The sequence below is a fragment of the Hydra vulgaris genome, chromosome 15, assembly GCF_038396675.1.
Source record: "Hydra vulgaris chromosome 15, alternate assembly HydraT2T_AEP".
NCBI lineage: Eukaryota > Metazoa > Cnidaria > Hydrozoa > Anthoathecata > Hydridae > Hydra > Hydra vulgaris.
The window spans coordinates 15,351,548-15,375,040 of NC_088934.1; the positions used below are offsets into that span (position 1 = coordinate 15,351,548).

At 26.5% G+C, this 23,493-nt stretch overlaps 1 protein-coding gene across 3 annotated transcripts in view; it reads right to left on the bottom strand.

Annotated features, from left to right (window-relative positions):
- Positions 1-3,696: 3,696 nt before the first annotated feature.
- LOC136072015 (something about silencing protein 10-like) overlaps positions 3,697-23,493 on the bottom strand; it is a 32,911-nt gene continuing 13,114 nt past the window's right edge. For 2 of the 3 annotated variants that reach the window (XM_065819866.1, XM_065819867.1), the window contains exons 4-22: positions 21,487-21,543; positions 20,829-20,879; positions 20,687-20,752; positions 19,476-19,602; positions 17,930-18,004; positions 17,462-17,577; positions 17,266-17,295; positions 16,227-16,286; positions 16,062-16,118; positions 9,163-9,234; positions 9,041-9,081; positions 8,663-8,759; positions 8,478-8,577; positions 8,333-8,361; positions 6,881-6,925; positions 6,705-6,811; positions 6,485-6,554; positions 5,695-5,802; positions 3,697-3,874 (exon numbers count right to left, since the gene is read on the bottom strand). In XM_065819866.1, coding sequence (XP_065675938.1) covers positions 3,785-3,874; positions 5,695-5,802; positions 6,485-6,554; positions 6,705-6,811; positions 6,881-6,925; positions 8,333-8,361; positions 8,478-8,577; positions 8,663-8,759; positions 9,041-9,081; positions 9,163-9,234; positions 16,062-16,118; positions 16,227-16,286; positions 17,266-17,295; positions 17,462-17,577; positions 17,930-18,004; positions 19,476-19,602; positions 20,687-20,752; positions 20,829-20,879; positions 21,487-21,543 — 1,398 coding nt within the window. In that variant the 3' untranslated portion in view covers positions 3,697-3,784. Of the gene's footprint in view, positions 3,875-5,694; positions 5,803-6,484; positions 6,555-6,704; positions 6,812-6,880; positions 6,926-8,332; positions 8,365-8,477; positions 8,578-8,662; positions 8,760-9,040; positions 9,082-9,162; positions 9,235-16,061; positions 16,119-16,226; positions 16,287-17,265; positions 17,296-17,461; positions 17,578-17,929; positions 18,005-19,475; positions 19,603-20,686; positions 20,753-20,828; positions 20,880-21,486; positions 21,544-23,493 lie in introns of all 3 variants that reach the window. The other variant, XM_065819865.1, reaches the window with a different exon arrangement.

The following is a 23,493-nucleotide window of genomic DNA, read 5'->3' on the forward strand; positions in this document are numbered from 1 at the left end:
TTAGTCCCTTTAGGCGATGCGCTTCTTTTAGAATTTTATCTTTATCTTTATATCTGAGTAGTTTCATTATTATAGTTCTCGGTCGTCCATCTTTTTTGTAACCTGTGCGGTGAGCTCTATCAATTTCAACTTCGTTGACTCTTAAAGTATTAGAGAATAGTTTTAAAACTTTATCTTCGGTCTCATCCCAGGTTTTGTTTATACTTTCAGTAATACTTTCAATTCTAAGGTTATTTTGTCTTGATTGATCTTCTAATATCCTATTTTTCTCGCTAATATTTTTTATAGGGCTTTCGTTCTCTAAGTTATTACATGCCGTTTTAATTTTTTAATCGATTAAATGTTCGTGAAAGTTAAAACTATCTTTTAATTCATCAAGTTCTTTTTCTAATTTGTTTATTTTGTTTATACTTTCCGCCGATTTGTTTTCAATTTGGCTCAATCGATCATTTATTATTTTTAAATTGGAGCTTAAAATCTCAACAAAGTTTTTTTCTTGTTGCTTCAGCATTATTTTAGTTTCTTTTTTGTATTCGCTGAACATTTCTGTCAACATTTTCTTTATGTCTGATTTTGCTACTGCCATAATAATCTTTTTGATTTTATATTAGACACTTTCTGTTGAAATACAATTCGATACTTTGCAATTATTACTACGATAAGAATGGATTCAAAAACTAAATAATTTCTCAACGTGGTTAATTATGTCGTCATTTTAAAGCTTAAACTTAAGGATTAGATATTCTCGAATGTTTGATGCACGGACGATATTTGTAATTTAAGTAAGAATCCATGGTCACACTAAGATCTTTTGGGTTTGTAGACCAGGTTAAATTATGATCTCCTAATTGATAGTTGTAATTTATATCTTTACAAAATAAAGTAGGCGCTATTCTATGAGTAAAGCACTTATTATTGGCTACTTTTAACAGCCATTTTTTTGACCATAGATAAACTTTATAAATGCCAACAGCAAGATTGTGACTGTAATCGGCATCCTTAAATGAACTATATAGCTTGAAATCGTCAGCATATAACATTAGAGAGCAATGAAGATCTTTTACTATAGAGGGTAGATCATTAATATATAACAAGAATAACGTTGGACCCAAAATGCTACCCTGTGGAACTCCACTAAGGATGCTGGTCGGATTGGATAGTGAATTTCCAATCAGAACTCTTTGATATCTGTTGGAAAGAAATGTTGATATCAAATGAAGCAGCTTATCTATTATGCCGTACATTGCAAGTTTTTTCAAAAGTTTTGCATGAGATACAGAGTCAAATGCTTTTTAAAAAATAGGCGAAACCGAAGGTTGAAGCCACTGTTTTGGTAACGAACTTGACGTAAAACTTGATTCGAATATATATGAAAGCGGAATACATGTGGTTTTTTTAAACATACCACCTCCAATTCAAAAAGCCACATTATAACGTTCAAAATAAAATATCGCTATCATATAAATATACTGCAATGCAATCAATTATTAATGCAGCTCTTGAGTTTAGAATGAGAGATGATACTGGAGTTTCAGATATTACTGTTTCTTGTGACGGTACATGGCAGAAACGAAGACATAACACATTAAATGGTATAGCAACTGTTATTGCAGTTGATGCAGGAAAATGCCTCGACTATCGTGTTTGCATAAAAAAATGTAAAGCTTGTGAGCTCTGGGAGGATAAGTTTAACTCTGATGAATACGAAAAGTTTATGCAAAAACATAAAAATGACTGTTGGATCTATGGAAGCAACAGGACTTGTTGAATGTTTTAATGCCTCTGTTTTAGAAAGAAAATTAAGGTATTAAATTATCTTGAGATGGTGATTTTAAAGCATTTTCAAACATTCAAAAATAAAATGGAAAAGAAATAACCAAGCTTGAATGTGTAGATCATATTCAAAAAAGAATGGAGCAAGACTAAGAAAGTTATAAGCAACTAATAAAAACTTATGTCTTACGGACAAAAAAATTAACAAGATGCAAAATTATTTTGGAACTGCGATTCGTCGATGTTGTGGGAAATCTGTTTATGAACTAAAAAAAGCTATTGGAGCTGTATTTATTCATTGCTCTGAGGCATCATCTTCTGATGTAAGACATGCGATGTGTCCTCAAGCTAATAATACTTAGTGAAAATACCAAGAAGATAAAACTAATAAAACAAATATCTATAAAGAAAAACCTGGGCTCCATATTGTTATCAAAGATATAAATAAACAAGTATTCATAAATTTATCAGATGAAAGCTTGTTAAAAAAGGTGCCTTCGTGGAAAAACTCCAAACAATGAAGCCTTGAATGCAATATTTTGGAAACGATGTCCAAAAGATGTTTATTTGGGGCAAACTGCTTTAGAGATAGGTGCAGCATCAGCCATTATTTATTTCAATAAAGGATTTGCTGGTTTATTAAATATTTATTTAGAGCTTGGTATTAATCCTGGCAAAAACTGTATTACATTTTGCAATCAAAGATATAATTAAAAAATTAAAAATATTGCAAAAAAAATTTACTGATGAAGTAAAACAACGCCGGAAACAAATAAGGGCAAAGCGAAAAGATTATAGTGATCAAGATGAAGAAAGTGAAGGAATAGCTTATGACCCTGGAAGTCTTTAGTGGTTTTACTATATTTCAATTGATGTAACTATTTGTTTTTAAAATTTAAATTTGGTTATCATAAGTATAACTTTTTTTAGTTTTATGATATTTAAAAAAGTTATTAAAACTCATTATAAACTTAGTTCATTAACATTGTTATTAGCTAATACATTGAAGAATGATAAGTAATCTTTAGAAATAGAGTATGAGCCAATTTTATATTTTAACTTGTTTTTCTCGATGTTAATTTTTTTGAATTACTGTTTTCTCACAACGACATTTTTTAGCACGGTGCGATAAATAACTTAAGAAGTGTTTATTATGCTGTTTTAAAATCTTGTACAGTTGTAGCAATATTTATGAAAAATTCATTGAAGAAGTATATTTTTTGGCAGAGTTATGGGCTTTTTAAGTGGTAAAATTTGACCTGTTAGACGTATATACTTTATCTCCCTAAAGCTAACTTTATAATTTTGCTTCCACGAATTCTTTAATATATTCCAAGTAAACACCGAAAGTTTGAATTTTATAGCACCTACCATTGTCTCAATATCTATCGCAGCGCCTTTTGACTTTTTTAGGTTTCGCGACCCAAAACATGGGTCCAAATGTAAAATTTTGATTTTCTTGAATTATGTATTTTTTTAATATTGTATGAAAAAATCAATATTGATTGGTTAAAAAAAACGATTTTTGAATTTTGACCATACTGCCACCTTAAAGTTTAATAAGAAAAGCTCTCATCAAGACATATTAGACTTTGAACATTATTATCAAAGACAGCATAACGAAAACATGATGAGAGTCTTCATTTAGGTAGAAGGGGTTTGGGACAGCCTACTTTGTGAAAGTAATTTACAGTACACATAAAAGTCTAGAAAAAACTCCATTTCTGAAGCTTGAGTGATTTTTTTAGTCTTGGTCTATTCAACATGCAATTGTTGTTTCTTTCCAGACCGAATGAACACAAAAATAAAAAAAATTTCTTCAAAGAAAAAGGAATTTTTTTTTGTGCTGTAAAAGTCAAAAATTGACTATACTTGTAGACGTTTTCATAGTCTTTAGCCGTAATTGAAATATAACAATTTAAATCTAACGACAAAAAAATGTGTTACATAGTGAAACTCAGTACTTTAACAAAATATATCTTATAATATTCGTAGTCAATCTTTAAATCATTTATCGTATTTTCGTGCTTCTTGCTAAAGAGGACTTAATACCGGTTATTTCACCTCCATATCGGTTAATTTCTTTTTTAACTTCACGAACCTATTACAAAAAATAACTTATAACTACTTAAACTAATAATAAAAATTTAAAAACCACATCTAAGTATCCTGGAGTCAAAACTGCATTTACATGTAAATATTAATCGTACAGTCAAAACCACATATACGTCTTAGTATTAATCCAAAAAAACGCACTTAAATATTATTGTAACGTTTTAGCTTACAAATTGACCCATTGTCAAATTTGAAAACTCTAGGTTTGGATGTGTCAATATGTCTAATATGTTTTATATATACGTCCGATATGTTTCATATGTATGTCCGATACAGCTAATCACGAAAGTTTAAACGATTGCAGAACTTTTATCAAGTGTGTTTGGTTTTTGTTTAATAAAAAAAAATGTAAAATGATATCGAATCAATTTTTTTTATTTATTAAAGAAAAAGTAATTAGCTTTAAAATGAATATGAACATATTATAAGAGCAGCACATTGAACTTTTATTTTCAAAAATTTTTCTTTGAATGAGTGAGCTGTGTGAGCTGAAGCCCCGTCTTGTTGAAAGATAAATTGCTTACTTCTGCCATACAAGTGTCTGATTGATGGAACTAAACACGTTTCCAATGTGTTCTTATAGGTGTATTGATTAATTCGGCCTTCGTACAACTCACAGAAGCCTATACTTTTGTGAGAAAAACATCCCTAGATGCCAACCGAACCTCCACCGCCTTGTCGACGATGTTGCAAAAACCTGTCAGAATATTTCTTAGTTGCAAATCTTTTGACATTTTTTGACTTGAAAATTAGCATCACTCCAAACAACTTTTTCCCACTGTTCTACAGACCAGTTCAGCCTTTCTTTAGACCACACTCGTCGTTTACGTTTATCCGTGATTGAAAGAATAGGTTTTTTAGCAGCTATGTACGTTCCAATACCTTTGCCCTAAAATGTTTGTTTCACAAGCTCTCACCTATCTTTTGGATTATTTTTTGACTCGTTGAAGATTTGTGCTAGCTTTTTGTAGCTGAGTCTGGGGTTTTCTCTGCTCATTCTGAATATACCACTTTTGTCACGGTTGCTGAGTTTGGATGGTCTCTCAGTACGCGGCATGTCGGAGACGCCCTTGGTAAGTTCCCAGGTTTGGATGGTTTCTCGAACGCAATATGCAGAAACGTGAAGTATTTTGCCTATTTGAATGTTTGTGTGATTTTTTGTCCTCGCCATACCAATAACTTGCCACTTGATCTCACTGGAAACTTATTTTCGACCCCATTTGCACGCAATTGAAATTAATTTGAAATTTGCAATATTTCAAGTTAATTTTTAATGAATTAAAAGCTGCCTGATGATGTTGTGATGAATTTTTTGATTGTAAACTACTCATTTGAACTTTATTTAAAAATAAAAAAAATTTTCGCACCGGATTTATCAATTAATTAGCAAATAATTGATCCTTAATAATATCGTTTAAACTTTTGTGACACCTATTTTGTATCACCTACCTTTTAATGAAACTTCTGAGTAAACAGTGATGAGTCGAAATCTACTTTTTTTTAGTCTATTAACAAATAACCTATTTACCAAATTGGGAACAAAAATTATTTTGATATCTATTTCCGTTAGATTTTTATTCAAGAAAAACCGAGGATTAGATCTTAAAATTTTGTAATCGTTTAAACTTTCGTGAATAGCTGTATATTTTTAATACACATATATGTAATACAATTAATTAAACTTAATAACTAATGTTAATCAAAAATTAAAAGTTTTTTATAATACTTAAAAACCAAATTAATAAGCTACGTCAACATTAATGTTATCAATACTTTAGTTACTTCAAAATAGTAATTAAAATCTACCTGTCCTTTATGTTTGATGACAGCTTTTTTGAATTTCATCCTATGTTTAACCCTGGGGTTTTTTAACTCTTTGCGTCGTTTTCTAATTAAACCTTTGTTTTTAGACATCTAAAGAAATTATTATAAATACTAAATTGAAAATTTGTTATTTATTACCAAACTTTAAATTTCTTGAGAGGTGAATATAATTACTGTAAAAAATAAAATTTAAAATAAGAAAAAATTAATTGAAACATGTATTTTTTTGTAATTATTACTGTAAAAAATAAAATTTAAAATAAGAAACAAATTAATTGAAACATGTATTTTTTTGTTTATTCCAAGGAGTTAAAGTAGTTAAAATGAATGACAGAAGTAACAACAATTTAAAAATCTCCTCAGTTTCCCACACAGCTTTGTGGAGGTGAACAATCAAAAAATTTTTTAATTGAGTACAGGATAGAATGAAAATATAATGATAGTTATTACTATGGTTTTTTTTTTAATCAAATAAACATTTTATACATTTACCATAAAATACATTTAGAATATATTTTAAAAACAAAGACAATTTAAACAAATTTTAAAACTTGAGATGAGCATTATCAATTGTTTTATATTCAGTTTATTAATGTTTCATTAATTGGTCCTCTCCAAAAGTTTTGTTTTATTCTTAATGAATAACTAAAAACATGGATTAAAACATAACAAACAAACAAACACAAAAACAACAAGCAAATTATAAAGAAAAAGTTCAAAATGTTAATTTTGCTTCTGCTTAATGTTTTTAAAGTGAAAAAAAAATATTCACCTCATATGTAATTTTTCTTTTAGCTTCCTCATCAAGTTCTTCATCTTCTTTGTCAGCCGGTTCGTCATTTCTAAATGAAAAATAAAGAAAAAAAAAAAAAATAATAACAACAAATTATTACTATTTGTAAAAATCTTAGTTTACTTTTTATTTTTTGAAAAAAAAAACTTTTTTGTAACAAATAATTTTTTTGTTATAAAGAAAAATTATTTTTTTTTACTGATTTTTCGAAAGTTTTAAACGTTTCTCATTTTCAGCTTGCTCTTTTACCATATTGTAATATTCCAATGGATCTATGTTATCCAAGGAAGCATTTGATTGTTTCATCTAAAAAAAAACTCATCTATAAATAAAACAGTTATGACATAAAATTAAAAAAACATCAGATTTATGTACCTTAGATAGTTTTTTTGATTTCTTTTCTTTTTTTTTCTTTTTTAGCTAAACAAAAATAAAAAAATTAAACTGGTCAACACATATTTTGTTGCAATGTAAGAGCTGTTTCTAAGTTAAATCAGAAAATGATGTTTGTTTTGCTTTATTTCAGGATATTTCACTGCTGAAAACAAATTATTCTTGGATATTGACATTTAGCTTGATTTTTAGCATTACACAGTTACTGAAAATCAATCAAAACACTAAAAGCATGTACCAAAAATGTCACTTATATGGTATGAAAGTACTAGATTCCCAGCCTCAAAAACTAATAAAAAATCGAATTAGACATTACATCAGAGGAAAAAAAATCAATCAAAAAGTTTCCTCTCTTTAGTTGATATAGCTGAAATGATAGCATAACAAACCTCTGTTTTTCCCCAACACACAGTATCAATAAAATACACCCTTATTTTATTGATACAAAAACACCATTTAAAAGACAGCAGAAGGGCCATTGTCCCCGGATTTTTAAGAATTTTTTCCTCTAACTTTTGTACTCTAACATCAAAAAAATCAATGTTCATTTAGAAGATATATCTGTTTGTCTGATAGGCTGAGGTTATTTATGGAGCATTTCATCATGCAGAAGATGCAAACCAATTTTCTTATTTCTTTATGAGACATTTTGATTTTGATATTTTTTTTTAAGTTTGCAATTTATTAAACGCTAAATAAAAACACATAGTTATTATACTTAGTACAAAATGCAAGATGTGTTTAAGATGTGTTCAAGATGTGTTTTAAATTATTAAAACTATTACATTATTTATGTTAATTATTATTTCTGCAATAGTTAAAATTTTACTAGAAACAACATTTTACACTAAATTTATGAATTTTTCTACTTTTTTAAAATATATTTGGCATGTATATATAACAAAATGATTTGGACTGTTTTAACAACATTTCTTTGAAGTCATAAAAATTCATATTATTCTTAATAAAATAAAATTAAGCACTTTATCAATGGACAAATACATATAAATGATGAAAACCGGAAAAAAAGTAATTTAGCTTAAAAATTTCTGAGGATGGATTTTAAAAAGTCACAGGCACACAGTATTAACTATAAAGTTCATAACAACAGACAAAAATTAAAATAATCTAAATTTGTATTGTCTTTGCATTAGAAGAAAAGAATGAGACTGGGAATGAAACAATGGTTTCACTGTAATAAAACTATAATGCTATGTAAAACTATGTAATTATAACTGTGTGTCCTAAAATTAAATAAAAAATATTTTTGATGAGATTAGTAAATGCATATAAACAATATGAGGTTTTTATTTAATTGTCTGCAAAGATCTAACCCATAAACTCAAGAACATATTCTACTCACATATTGTAATCAGATGTAAAAGAGTGACATTCAGTCATTGAAAATGTTTATATTTATAAAAATTGCCGTACCTCCTGAGAATTGTCATCAACTTCCTCAACTACTGGAAACAAAAAAAAAATTAGTTCTAAATATTTTATAACAAAAAAACTAAAAAAATTCCAAGTACCACTTATAAAATAATGTTAATAATATTACCAAAAAATAAAAAAAAACCTGTTGAAATACTCTCCCATTCACCAGTTTGGTATTGTGAAATAAGAGTTGCTATTTGGGAAGCAAGATCCTTTTCAACTGGATATAATTTTGAAAGAAGCTTTTGAAAAATAATTTAATAGAACTATAGTAAAAAATATTTGCAATTATCTTTCTAAGAAAAAACAAAAAAATAAGCCCAAAACCTCTTTATGCTGAACTAAAGCATTAAAAACAGGATGACCTTTCAAAAATGTTTTACTTGATTTTAATGCCATGTAGAAAGCAATATTCAAACAATAACTAAAAACAAAACCCAATAACTAATTTATAACCATTATATCTTTTTTCAATAATGCTAATTTCTCAAATTCTCTTTAATATTGTTTCTAATGAATAAATACTGAACAAATATAATGAATAAATGTGATAATTGTCATCATTATTATTCGCTAATGTCTGCAATTTTTTCCCCCATCATGTTAGATGATTTTAAAATTTTAGAAAAACAAATTTGAAATTATTTACCAAGATAATGATTTTATTTCTAAAATTTACATATATAAAAACACAAAAATAATTACTTTGTTAATATATGATGCTTCATCTCTACAAATAGCCTCACCTAAATAAAACAGCAACAACAAAAATAATATTAACTGAGCCTTTAATTTCCAATCAGGTGTAAAAAAAAAAAAAAAATTACTTGTTTTGATTCAATACAACCTTTTTGTGACATCAACAACAATGGGTGATATTTTGATTTTAATTCATTTAACTAGAGACAAAAAAAAACTTTAAAAACATATAACATAATTTTAAATATTCCGAAATAAAACTTTTAAGTAGGATGACAAATTTTTTTAAAAGCCCAAATTTTTCAACTTTTTTTAGTAACTAATAATTCTAAAAAAACTTTGCAAAAACTTGAAACAAATTAAACTTAATTTTTTTTGTTTGTAAAACCATTAAATTCATTCAATCAAAAATACTTTCATTAAGCTAAGCTTTTCAAATGCCTGTTTTAGCATTTTTTTTATCGTTTAAATAATTCACATTTTTTATTAAAACCATTTACATTATGGTTTTTAATTAATATATTTTGAAGAGTTATGTTGCTTATGTGTGAATTATTTTTTTGTAATTCTTATTCAATTTTTATCATGTTCATGTTAACTGTTCCGTTTTTACTTTCTGTTGTGGAATATCATTGTTGATTTTTGTTAATATTGAAAAAGTGAGTGAATAATTGAGTGAACAAACAAATGAAGCCACAGAAGATTTGTCTTCATGTGTCTATGTTATGCAGTAAAGTAAATTTTTATGCTATTCAGTAATGTAACTTTTTATGTTAAGCAGTAATACAACTTTTTATGTTATTCAGTAATCTAATATTTTATGTTATGCAGTAATCTAATATTTTATGTTATTCAGTAATCTAATATTTTATGTTATTCAGTAATGTAAATTTTTATGGTATTCAGTAATCTAGTGAGTAAGTCAAAGAGTTAAAAACTAAAATTTGTTTTTTAGATTATTTTTTAGATTAGAGTCACCAAGAAGTTGCATTTTAGTTGTTATAAAATTTGCAGTTTTTAAATGCTTGGTCATTTCAATTTTGAACAATTATTATACTCTAATTAATTTCATTCAAGTATTACATATATACATATATAAGTATATACAAATATATACATATGTATAAGTATATACAAGTATATACATATATATAATAAGAGTATAATAGTATAAGATATACAATATAATATTAATAGTATAATATATATAACATAAGTATAATAGTATAACACATCGCTTATAATTAATACTTAATATAACGCTGCTGCTACTGCCGTTATCCATCCATGCGCCTTTGACACCATAGTTTTTACCATACTTGGCCTTTTAATATTTCACTTTATATTTTTGACTACGCGACGAGGTACTCTTAAATATTTTCAATCTGGTAATATCTGCTTAATCAGCAATAAGATCAAAAACTTTTTAATTTGATGACTTCTGTAGTAAAGGATAAACCTTATGTTATTTTTAAATTAGTATAGTAACTTTTAATTTCAGGTAACTTATTTTATTCATGCATTTTGATAACACAATTTAAGTTCTTTCTCAACTGTATTTAAAGTATATGAATTTGTAATTTTTATTTTTAAAAATTAGAAGATGATGATGACTCTAGAAGACGATGCTCTTTTCAAAGGGTCAAAACATCAAACTTTTCATAAAGTTAGTGTTTATCTCCAAACCCCTTTCATCTCACACGGTCAACTCTATGTTGCATGTTAAAGAACAAGATTGTTTAATATCTTATTTTAAAGAAAATCTGTTTGCTTTTATAATATAAAAAACCAGGTCATTCGATCGTTAGTTTTTTTAAAGTTGTTAAACATTTATTATGAGGTATGTCATTAAACAAATAAGGTATTATTTTATAAATGGTTCTAATTTATATATTTAGTTATATTTATGTGTTATTTATTATGTATTTGTATGTGTTAAGGTTATATGGGTTTATAGTTTGTAAGTGTGTAAATATCTTTTATATATAAATTATTTCTATGTTTGTGATGTGTTAAAATGCTATGTGTTTATAGTTTGTATATGGTATTATGTTTTTTGCATGGTTTCAAATTATTGTGACTTGGCTTAGTTTACAGCAAGATTGTTGACCTTGTTAGCCATGTGGTGTACTTTGCTATAGTATGGCTTGGCTTTGTTGAGAGCAAGAATGTTGTCGGTGCCAGTAAAGTGGTGTACTGTCATGATGAAAGATATAAATTAAATCTGTTTGTAGTTAGTGTAATCATAAAATGTGTTGAAAAAATATTGTTGAAAGAATGTGTTTAAAAAGATATATAGTTTTTTAATACCCATTAAAAAAATTATAAGTTTCTACTTTATAAGTATTTATTTTATTTCCTTCATTAAATATGTTTAATTTAAATTTAGTGTTTTTTTATATAAAGGTAAGTATACAAAGTGTTATAACATAAGTTTTGGGACTTTCATTAAATTTTTAAGTTTTTTGTATAAAGGATGTTTTCTCCAAAATAATATTTTAATGTTCTCTATATATATATATAAACTTATAGTATCACTTATGGAGACACATTTTACAAAAAAACGAACACTTAACCGTAAGCATTGTTTTTTTGTAAAAAAAATGACCCTGTAAGCAACTTTTATAGAGAACAAAAAGTAAATACATCCACTATTGAATAGCCTGACTCGCAGCGGAGTGCTGCTACATCGGAGGGTTTGGTTTGAGTTAGCATCAAGATCAGGCTTAGGGTTACAGCAAAGTTTAAATATGGTTAGTACTGTAATTAATCGTTTTTGTAAAGAGATTAAAATAAAAATGAAATATAATATTTAAAAAAAATAAATAAAAATAACAAAATAAATATAAAAAACATATTTTTATAATAAAAAAATAAATTTAAATATGTATAAATAAAAAAAAAATTATGATAAAAATTAAAAAATAATTATATTTATGATAATAATAGTATAGAAAAAGGAAAAAAAATATGGGAACAACAATATGGGAACAAAAAAAAACATGTCCCCGTAAGAGCCGACTAGGAGTGTGTATATATATATATATATATATATATATATATATATATATATATATATATATATATATATATATATATATATATATATATACACATATATATATATATGTATAAGTTTATATATACACACACACACACATACATACGCACATTTTAATTTTTCTGCATTGTATTATTGAACTTTTCGTTTTAGAATATTAAATGTATAAAAAAAATTAAAGTAGTTCAAGAAGTTTCTTCACTTTGATCCGAGTTCGATCCCCACCACGTCCCTGGTAGTACCGCGCTCAACTTGTTTCTCCGCGCAGCGGCCTTGTTCGTCAAGGTTTGTGTTTCGGAGTTATAGAGTTGAGAGAGGGTTATAACCACAATTAAGTAGCCTCCTCGTCTGTAGTGGCCTTCTAGGCCTTGGGGAGGTGAATTAACAAAAAAAAAAAAAAAAAAAAAAAACTTGAAGCAAATGATTGTTTATAGAAGTTTTCAATTATTAGTTTTGTTTTTACTTATTTATTGCAAATCTTGCATTAAGTACATTTCAAAGTAATTAAAAAGATTTAATGATGGACGATTACATTTCACTGTTCAATGCTAGCAGTACTTTCTGAGCAGACAGGACAACAGACTTTTCTGAGTGTGTATATATAAATTTATATATATATATATATATATATAAATTTATATACACACACACACACACATACATACGCACATTTTAATTTTTCTGCATTGTATTATTGACCTTTTCGTTTTAGAATATTAAATGTATAAAAAAAATTAAAGTAGTTCAAGAAGTTTCTTCACTTGAAGCAAATGATTGTTTATAGAAGTTTTCTATTATTAGTTTTGTTTTTACTTATTTATTGCAAATCTTGCATTAAGTACATTTCAAAGTAATTAAAAGGATTTAATGATGGACCATTACATTTCACTGTTCAATGCTAGCAGTACTTTCTGAGCAGACAGGACAACAGACTTCTCTGAGCAGACCTTACATACATACATGTGGTTTATTATTTAATCATAAATAAATATTTTTAATAATATTTAAAATATCTTTAAATATCTTTTATCTGATAAGTTTATTGCAGCAATATTTGCTTCATTTTGATTTATATAAATTTTTATAAAGCATTTATATTTCGTTTTATAAAGTCTTTTGTTTATTTTTTTTAGTTTTATTTAGATGCCCCAGAAGTCCTTACAATCTTATCACAGAGCACAGCGGATGAGCATTTAATTGGAAACCAATGTCGTAAAACTTGCCCAGGGGTGGGTGTGTGAACCATGAATCCTATGTTTCTGAGGCAAGTCTGCTCATTAAACAGTGTTAAAAGATAATAACAAAGGATTTAAATCCACGCAAATCACTTCAACCAAAGTGGTTGAAGTGATTTGCGTGGATTTAAATCCTTTGGTTTTCACACTTAATTATTTTTTTAAATCTTTTCCAATTTTCTAGAATACAAAGTAAAACAATTTTAGAGGTCTATAGATATTATATGCATATCTTATATAAAGATATTATATACTATAACAAACGAAAGAAAGAGAATTTTTTAAAAAGCTTTTTAAAATTTCTAAAAACATGAAAACACTGTTAGAAATTTGTTGTGCATATGTCATGGTAGAGTTTAAGGTTTTAATATGCTTAGTAATAGATTGAGTGTACGCATTAAAGAGAAAACTTTCTTTTTTATAGAAAAAAGATTTGACATGGAAACTTAAATTTTCTTTAAAATTAATAGGGAAAGAGTCCTAATAACAGGGATTATCATTTTCCAGATATTTCCGGAATTCCGGATTATCCTCAAATTTTAGTTTTTCCGGACAGCCAAAACATTTTCCATACATAGTTTTTCATACAAATTTAGGAATATATTTTTTTAATATATTTGTTTTTAAGCTTTTTCACTCATTACTCATACAAAAATCAAAAAGAATTTGAAACAACTCAGCTAAAAGCAAATTTAACAGGAAAATATATTCCGGATTATTTTACCCAAACAAATTTCCAGTTTTTAAAAAAATAACCAAGATGATCTATGAAAGAAGCTGCTGATGGCCTGAAAAAAAATAGAAAGTTATTAAAGAAAAATAATAAGGTCCGTTCCCATGTCTTTTTTATATATAAATATATATTATATAAAAGTTTACAGAAGTTGTAAAGTATTGAAAGTTAATTGTATCTCAAAACAAATATTTTTATATCTTACTCTTTTTTAAAAATTTTTGAAAGCAAAATTATTAAAATGGTAGATGTGGAATAGACTTACCATGACCAGTAATATATTAATATTCAGTAATAATTATACGGGTCATGGTAAGTCCGTTATTCCGCATATTTAAGTCATCTCATGTTTTTTGAAACTTTTTATACCAATGGTATTTAATTAACACATTTCTAGCAGGTATTCTAAATATTTAGACTGGTACTGATATCCAATTTGTTGTTAAATAGTGATTTGCACAACGTCTACCGAAATGTTAAAAGATTTTAAAAGTTAATTATAATAGAAAATTTATTTTATAGCTTTTTTTTCTTTAACTTAGTATAATGATAATGATAATAAAAAAGTAAATTACATTAATTTTAATTGGATAATATAAATATTTTTTTATAATATCAATTTAAAAGGATTTTGTAAGAAAATTTATATAATTTTACATAACATGCTTTAAGTCTTATTAGATTAATAAAGATTTGTATTATATAAAACAAGATTTTTTTACTCCATTAGATTAATAAAACAACATTTTTCATTTAGTATCTTCTATTATTTATCCAAGCTAATATTTATTTTATTTTTTATTTCTATTATTTTTATCCATTTTTACTTTTATTTATTTTATTAGTTTTCAAAACTACTTGCGGTAGTGGTGTAGTAGTAGAGTCCTTGCTTTATAAGCGAGTGGTTCCAAGTTTGATCCTCACCACGCCTCTGGTAGTACGGCACTCAACTTGTTTCTCCGTGCAGCAGCCTTATTCATTAAGGTTATTGTTTTGGCAGTATAAAGTTGAGGCTTCTTTGTCTGTAGTGGCTTCTCAACCTTGGGGAGGTGAACTTACATTAAAAAAAAAATCGGGGTTTTAAAAGAAGCAAAATTAAATCAAAATTTCAAAAACAAGAGTTTTATAAAATAATGTTTAAAAAAATTAATTATCAAAAAACTTGCATTATTATCAAAAAACTTGCATTATTTTCTTTTTTAGTTAAAAAACAAAACAACCTTTTTATGCAAAAAAATATAAAATAATTGCTTTTATATGCAATGATTATTTTTGAAACTGATAAAATTTCACTTCTTTTGATACCCAAGTTGACATACTTTAAAATAACTTTTATTTTTTTCTGATAATATTAGGGACCTTTTAAACATTCAAAAGGTCTTAAAAAACCTCTAAAAACATTTTTTATTCAAATATTTTTTTAACCCAGTGTTCTTATTAAACACTGGATTTAAAAACATTTTAAACACAATTAGGGGGTGAGAGCAAATATTTTCAAAAAAATTGCTTTTATGAGCCACCTGAACCTGCTCTAATTATGGAAAGTGCATTTGGGGCGGATGTTTTTTGTGGTGGGTGGCAGAAGTTTTTTACAAACCCTAATATTAAAAAAACAGCCAAACCAAAAGAAATAATCAAACTGCGATGATACAAACTAGTATATTCTCCTGTTTTTTGTTTCTTAAGTTCTACATTTGTCATTGCAAAATAAACATGTTAAAAAAAGTGATTTGAATGTAGTTTATGCTAGTATTGTGATAACGTTATTATGTACCATTAATGAAACTTTTTTCAGTTTTTTACTTAGCTATTAAGTAATTTTTATTAACCTCAATCAATAATAAACTGTTTTACAAGAGTTGTATCAAATAATAAATAAAGTATTAAATTATACTTTTTACAACTTTTTACTATAATTTAATAAAAATAAGAATTAGAACATTAGAACAAAAATTAAAAAATTTTCTGCAACACTATTAGAAAATAAAAAGTTTTTACCATATCTTTGTATTCTTCTATTAAAGGAAGTAACTCAGGAGATTGTTTTGATAAAATCTAATTAAGAAAGTCTCATAAAAATGCAGTCTCAATATAAAACACTGAATTAAGATTGAAGATAAGACACAGAAAAAAATTTATGTTGAATTAAAGAAAAAAAACTACCTCTAGCTTTTCACGTTTGGAAAGTTTTGAATAATCTGTGATAACATTAGATTCTGTCACCTATAAAAAAATGTAATTCCCTATATGTCAAGCCTTCTCAGGAGATGCGTGCGGTCAAAATGCCTTATATGACCATGCATATAATATTTTGTTTTAATAACTTGGCCACGGCTCCATATATGCTTTAAGTTAGCGCATTAAAAAAATGTGCTGAATAAACAAATGTAAACTGGAAAAAGAGAAAAGTAAAAATTTAAACTAGAAATAGAGATAAAAACTAAAAAATAGAAAAAGAAAAACTAAATTAAAAAATAAAAATCTTAACAAATGATAAAATGAATAAAAAATAAACCAGAAAAATTAAAAGCATAAAGTTAATATGTTTTTATTTTAATTTCAAAATGTTTCATTACAAAGAATTAAAAAAAAAAAAAAAATGAAGTTTCAAAGTTATTTAATCCAAGCCTAATTACTTTGAAACTTAATACTTAAAAATTTGAAACTTTAATACTTTTAGTCTAAAGCAAATAAAACATAAAAATAACTACCCATTAGTAGAACTTGAACCCTTAACCAATGCGGATATAACAGCCGCACGTCATAAATGAAAACAGCCGCACGTCATAAATGACACAATAATACGCTACATCAACGCAGCGATGTAAGAAAAAATATTTAAACTATTAATTGAATTAATTTTTTTTAAAACGCTTTTAAATTAATCAAGTTTGAACTATTGTGACGCTTCTAAATTTAAAAAATATTATTTTTATGCTTTTATTTTCTCTAGTTTATCCATTATTTATTTTATCATTCATTAAGTTTTTCAGTTTATTTTTAATTTTCTCTTTAACTAGGTTGGTTCTTTCAACATTTTTAAACATGTACCAATATATGCAAAAAAAATGTTTACAAGGTCATATAAGGCGTGCGATCGCAAAAGTTGCACGCATTATGTGACCTCGAAGGCTTGATATGTACATTAAGCTGTATAAATAACATTTAGCAAATAACTTTTAATGACAATCTTAATTCTTACAGCATCTGAACTTTGATCATTTTCAATATTCTAAATAAATGAAAAATATATAGCAATATTAATACTAAAAATCAATAAAAATAAATTAAGGTAAAAATGGAAAAAATAAAATGAATATTAAAATGGGTAAATAATAGATGGTAATAAATGAAAATAACAGATACTATTTCATTAAACTAATGGAGTATGAGCAAACCTCAACATCACATTTATAGAAATCTTCGCTGCCAAGTCTTTCAGCCATTTGTTTTTGGAGTAATAAAGCCTCTTTTTCTTCTTCTGCAGCAGCCTCCTGAGCTTCTTCATCACTTACTGAATTTCAACAGAAAACTCAATGTAAATGTATTAATGGGAACTTTATTAACTTAAATAAAAATCAGAATATCAATTAAAAAGCAATTAATACTAAGAGAGGCACAGTCACAAGAACATAGTTTTTGAGTTTCAAAAACTGTGCAATTAGTAAATTAAGAACTTTATATAAAAACTTGTTTAGCTTGTTTTGTCATTTCAATGGCATTAGACTAATCTTGTGCAGTTGGCATGCCTCACTCTATCTGGTGAGCAACTCAAGACAAAAAACCTGCTTCAATCAATTTGCCTAATCTTGTGATCGAACCTCTTTCAACATTTTGATTCAATTTATTTTTAATTTAATTTATACATAAATCTTCTTCATGAATGTCTGTGTCATAATACGCCTTTTTGCTTTTCCCCCATGCTTTTGAGCTTGGGATACCTATAAAAAATAAAAATAAATAAATAAACTACAAGATAACAGATAATTTAGATACATTAAAAAATAGATAATTTCTATAGACTTTTGAAAAAAAAGTTGTAAAAAACGTGAAACTCAATTTCAGAAACACAACACACAATACTTTTTCTAGATAAATTTATAGAAATAAAAAGAACTTTAATATTAACTGATTAAAATGATGGAATTTTAATATTAACTGTTTATACAATTAACTGACTGTAGAATAAAAACTAATCTTTTTAATTTTACAAAAGATTAAAAAAAATCAAGTCGTAGATTTTGATATTTTAAATTTTAGTGTACATTTTCATTTTATAAAATTAAATAATTTACATACTTTACATTAACATTTTTTCTTATAAAATTTATGTACAGGATCAAGTTCTTAATAAAAAACGTATTATTGACAATTATTGGAAAAGAATAATGTGTTTATGCTTCAGCTTTGCCTCAGTAAGCCAGTAATTGGCTTACTGTGGCAAAGTTGCCACAGTTGCCACACCATTGCTTTAACTATAAAAGTTTTTTTATTACTCTTCTTTCACTGTTTTTGTATTTTAAAACTCTAACACAATATATTCTTTAACTTTTTTTTTATAGTGTAGACAACCATTTTTCAAAATACTTGACAATATGTCAAGTATTTTGAAAAACTTTTGATTGAATTTAAACAGATAACTTATCAAATTTCAAAAAAGAATGATTTTAAGATTTTGAAAATCATCTGCCAGTTTATCATTGAAAAGTTAAAATATATAAAAAATAAATCTTAAAACTTGGAAAAAAAAGAAAAAGAAAACAAAAGTAAAAACCTAAATTTTTTATATTTTTAATTGAAGTCTTATTAAAAATATTGTCAAATATTTCATCTATTTCTCCTCATGAATATTTTATAAATGCAGCTATAATAGAGCAAGTAAAGATCCTTAGCTATAGCGAAAGGAACTTATAGAAGTATAGATAGGTATAGAAGTAGGAAAATTCTGATACAAAATGTCTTTTTGATTTAAATGTGAGGTAGGAGAAGCTTGTAAACTTTGTATGGTAATATTCTTAGCGTTAGTATCATAACAAAAATAATCAGTCCTGGTCAACAAGTTACATTCAGAAAAAGCATCTGATTGTTAACCGGTATACCAAGTTCTAGTATCTTTAACTAGAATCTGAAATTTAAAGCAAGTTTAAGTTTCAACTAAAAACTTTTTGCAAATTAACAAATCATATTTTAAGTTTAACTCAAAATTCAATTATATTTACTTAAATAAGAAGTTAACTTAAATAATACTGCCTTATGATCTTCACTAAAATTAACCACTAAAAATCTATAACTAAACTAACTAAAAAAAATAAAAAAAACTCTAAAATAATGTCAAAATCTCATTACAAATAAACAAAAAAGAAATTGAAAAATAAATAAATAATAAAATAAAATTTTAGCCACAATACTTACCATCTTCACTGTTAGAATCGTCATCATCATCATCATCATCTTCATTATCATCATCATCATCACTGATGTCATCATTGTCAACATCACTGTAATCTTCACTATCGTCATCCTTTTTATCATTTAAAGCCTAAAACAAAAATAAATAAATGAAAAAAGTCATAAAATACATTTAAATACTTCAATAATGGCTCCACTCCTGGTGCCATCAAGTCATTGTGTCATTAAAGTAGTTAAAATAATTCTATTACTTTTTTCCATTTATTTAATTATTTGAAAATATTTTATCAACAGTATATGAACAGTTAATGTATTTTTATACTCTAATAAATAACATAATAGATACTAGAGCTGAGCCAAATTTTTCTTGATATATATTATACTGATACTACTAATGCCAGAAAAGAAAAAAAAAAAAAAAAAAAAAAAAAGATTAACAACTTTACAATATATGATTGTTTTACAGCTTTTTTCTTTAACTGTTTTAAGCAAACAAAATAAATATTTTTCATTATTGGAAACCTGCATAGACATCCAAGTTACATTTAAACCTATGTTCAAGTTATGTCTAAGTAATTATAAATTTTTTTTGTAGGTATGGGTAATGTTAAAGCAAAAGACATTCAATGTTTGTAATTAAAAAATCAAAGTCTCCTAGATGTTTCAAAGGTGTGAAAAATATTCCTCGTTGCTATCGGACCTATATGTCGTCTGTATGTCGGCAGAATTATTCAACCTAAAGTTTAGTTTTCAGAAGAAAAAAATTGCTTTAATTATAGATAATTGTTCTGCCGACCCCATACATTTTATACTTAAAATCAAGAAAAAATGTTAGAGTGACTATTTTTATACCCCACTGTTTTGAATTTTCAAAAAGAAAATTGTTCTGTTCATGGACTGGGGACAGATTAACCCAAGAAGATTCAAAAATTTATTGGTTCATATCTTTTTAAACAGATAAATGTGTATCAATATCTAATTTGTAGAGCAACGATGATTCTATAAACTTTATTGTTTAATTTTTTGGCTTCTCTAAAAAATATTTCAATAAGCAAAATTATTAATGACTGTATATGTGTTAATGATAATAACTCATAAATAAATACTTTGGCACAGCTCTATTAGATGCTAAATATCATTACTGATTCTTATATTACGACTTTTTGATTGGCAAAGTTGGTTTTAATTTATTTTTATCCTTTTTATTGTCCAACCTCATCAGCATTATTTATTTCTTCTTCTTCACTTTCTTCGCTATCTATGGCTAAAACTTCCTCATCCTAAATAATAAAAAGTGGAAAACTAAATTATTACAATTAAATGTTAAAAATATAAAATGATTTTTCTTGCACTTACAGATTCTTGTTCATCTGATTCATCATAATCTTGTGATGGATCCAACATAATCTTTAAAAATAAAGAGAAAAGCTTTTGAAAAAATTTTATTAAACTAAATTCTTATAAAAACACATATCTTTCACACTTTAATAAGAATTTATTAAAAATAATTTTATTACATGTATTGTTGTTCAGTTTTATGTAAAACATCAAGTCACTTAACCAAATTCTTATGGTGTGAAATTTAAAAGGTTTTAGAAACATTATTTTTGATTATTCATTATTAAATTCATTGAATTATTATGTAACACAGCATAAATATTGTGTTAAATATCTCGAAATACATAGAGAGATTATTATTACTGAAATGAGTGACAACTTTTGTCCCCTTAGTTCAAATTAGTGGAGAGCATAACAAAAAGACAATCTAGACTAAAGCAAACAACCTAAAATAAAATCTAAATAAAAATTATCAAGAAGTGTTACTTAACTTAACGACTTTTTTGATAATTAATGAGTAACACATTCTTAATTTGTGACATCATTTACTACATTAAAAAAACAACATAAACTTTGTTATGGTGCTGTTTAAATGTTAATGATGTCAATTAAGTTATAACTGAATAACTGTGCACTTTTATAACAATATCAATAACATGAATATATAAAAACTTGCCTTATCTTTACTAAGATGAAACTCATCGACTTTATTGTAAATATATTCTTGATCATTCTAAACATGCATAAACAATTAATTACATATATATATATATATATATATATATATATATATATATATATATATATATATATATATATATATATATATATATATATATAAGTATAAATCTATTTCACTCCCAGAAAAGCTGCAAGCAACCAATATTAAAATGGGAGTTAAAAGAAAACAAAGATTAGAAAAAAAAAGATCAAGAAAACAAAGATCAAATTCAAGAAAACAAAGATCAAAGAACATGGGAATGGTTGACAAAAAATTTGAAAAATTATAGATTGTATGAGTTAGGAAAACATGAAAATGGAAGAGAATTCCAGAGGTAAAAGAACTAGATAATTAAAAGATTTTTAAACACGCAGGAACAGATGCCAGTACATGAAAAAGTGCAGGCTGGATGGTCATTATTAGGCAGGCCTTCAGGATTTTAAAAACTCATTTTTATTTGCTATTAAAATTAAAAAAACAAACAGCAATAAAAATGCGTTTTAACGAAATTCTTGATAAAATAATTAAAATAAAAATTGGGAAAACTCTATATAAAATATTTTGTAAACAAAAACGTCATCACAAATTTTCATCAAATTATATTATGAACAAAATACATGCTATATATAAAAAAAAACTTGTTTTTTGGATAAGCATTTTTTTAAGCGCATATTGAAGTATTTATGTTTTATTTGAAATGGAGAAAACTGACATAGGTATAAATGTGTGTGTGTGTGTATATATATGTATATATATACATTTTTTTTTAACATCTTCGCTTCCAACAAGGCTGCAAGAAACCATTTAATAGAGTTGGAAGATACTGGAAGAGAAAAGATGAACATTGTAGAGCAAGATAACAACTAACAGCCGATTTGAAAGATTACAAATTATATGAATCAGGAAAGCAAGATGAAGGAAGCAAATTTCAAAGAACTGAGGTTCGAGGAAAAAAATTAAAGGAATAAGAGTTTTTAGAGCACTTAGGAACAGTCACAGAAAAAGGATGAGACTTAATTGAATGAATTTTAGTAGATGGCACAAGAGACGCTAGCTCTTTAGAGCAGTGCCCATTATAGTATTTGTAGAAAAGAGAAAGAGAAGCAACATCACGACGATGCAATAATGGTTGGAGGTTGGCTGCAAGAGCAGATCCAACTATGTTTACAATGCATTTTTGCACAATGTCTAAAAGAGAAAGGGCATCAGTAGAAGATCCGCCCCAGATATGGCAACAGTATTCCATACAAGGCCAGATTGATAAAGATAGAGAATAGAATTTGGAGTAAGATAGCGTTGAGCTTGATAAAGAGATGCAACCTTAGCAGATGCTAATTTTGCAACGGATTTGATATATGGTTTCCAAGAAAAATCGGAAAATTTAATCCTAGAAGATAAAGGGTTGATGACTCATCGAGCACATTACCATTCATAAATATAGGAAGATCTAAATTATTGTGGTAACGATTGGCTGAAAAAATTTAGTTTTATCTGAATTAAAGTTCACCAGCCACTGTGAGCCCGATGCTGTAGCAGAAGTGAGATCCTTTCCAAGCTCAAATGCCCCCTCCAAGCAATCAGAGAGTGTTGGCTTCTTATCACAACAAGAATAAATGGTAGTATCATCAGCAAACAATGCCACCTTGTGATGTGAGAATATCTGGAAGATCATTAATGTAAATTAAAAAGAGTATAGGGCCAAGGATAGAACCTTGAGGAACCCCTGAAGTTACAGAATAAGAAGAAGAGTGCTGTCCATCGAGGATAACTTTTATACTATGATTGGAAAAGAAGGATTCAATAATCTTAAAGATGTTACCAGATACACCGTAAGAAGAAAGCTTATGGAGAAGACCAGCATGCCAAACTTTATCAAAAGCTTTTGAAATGTCAAGAGCAATGGTCTTAACCTCTCCACCTTTATCTAATGCACAACAAAACCTATTACTGTCAGCAAATCAG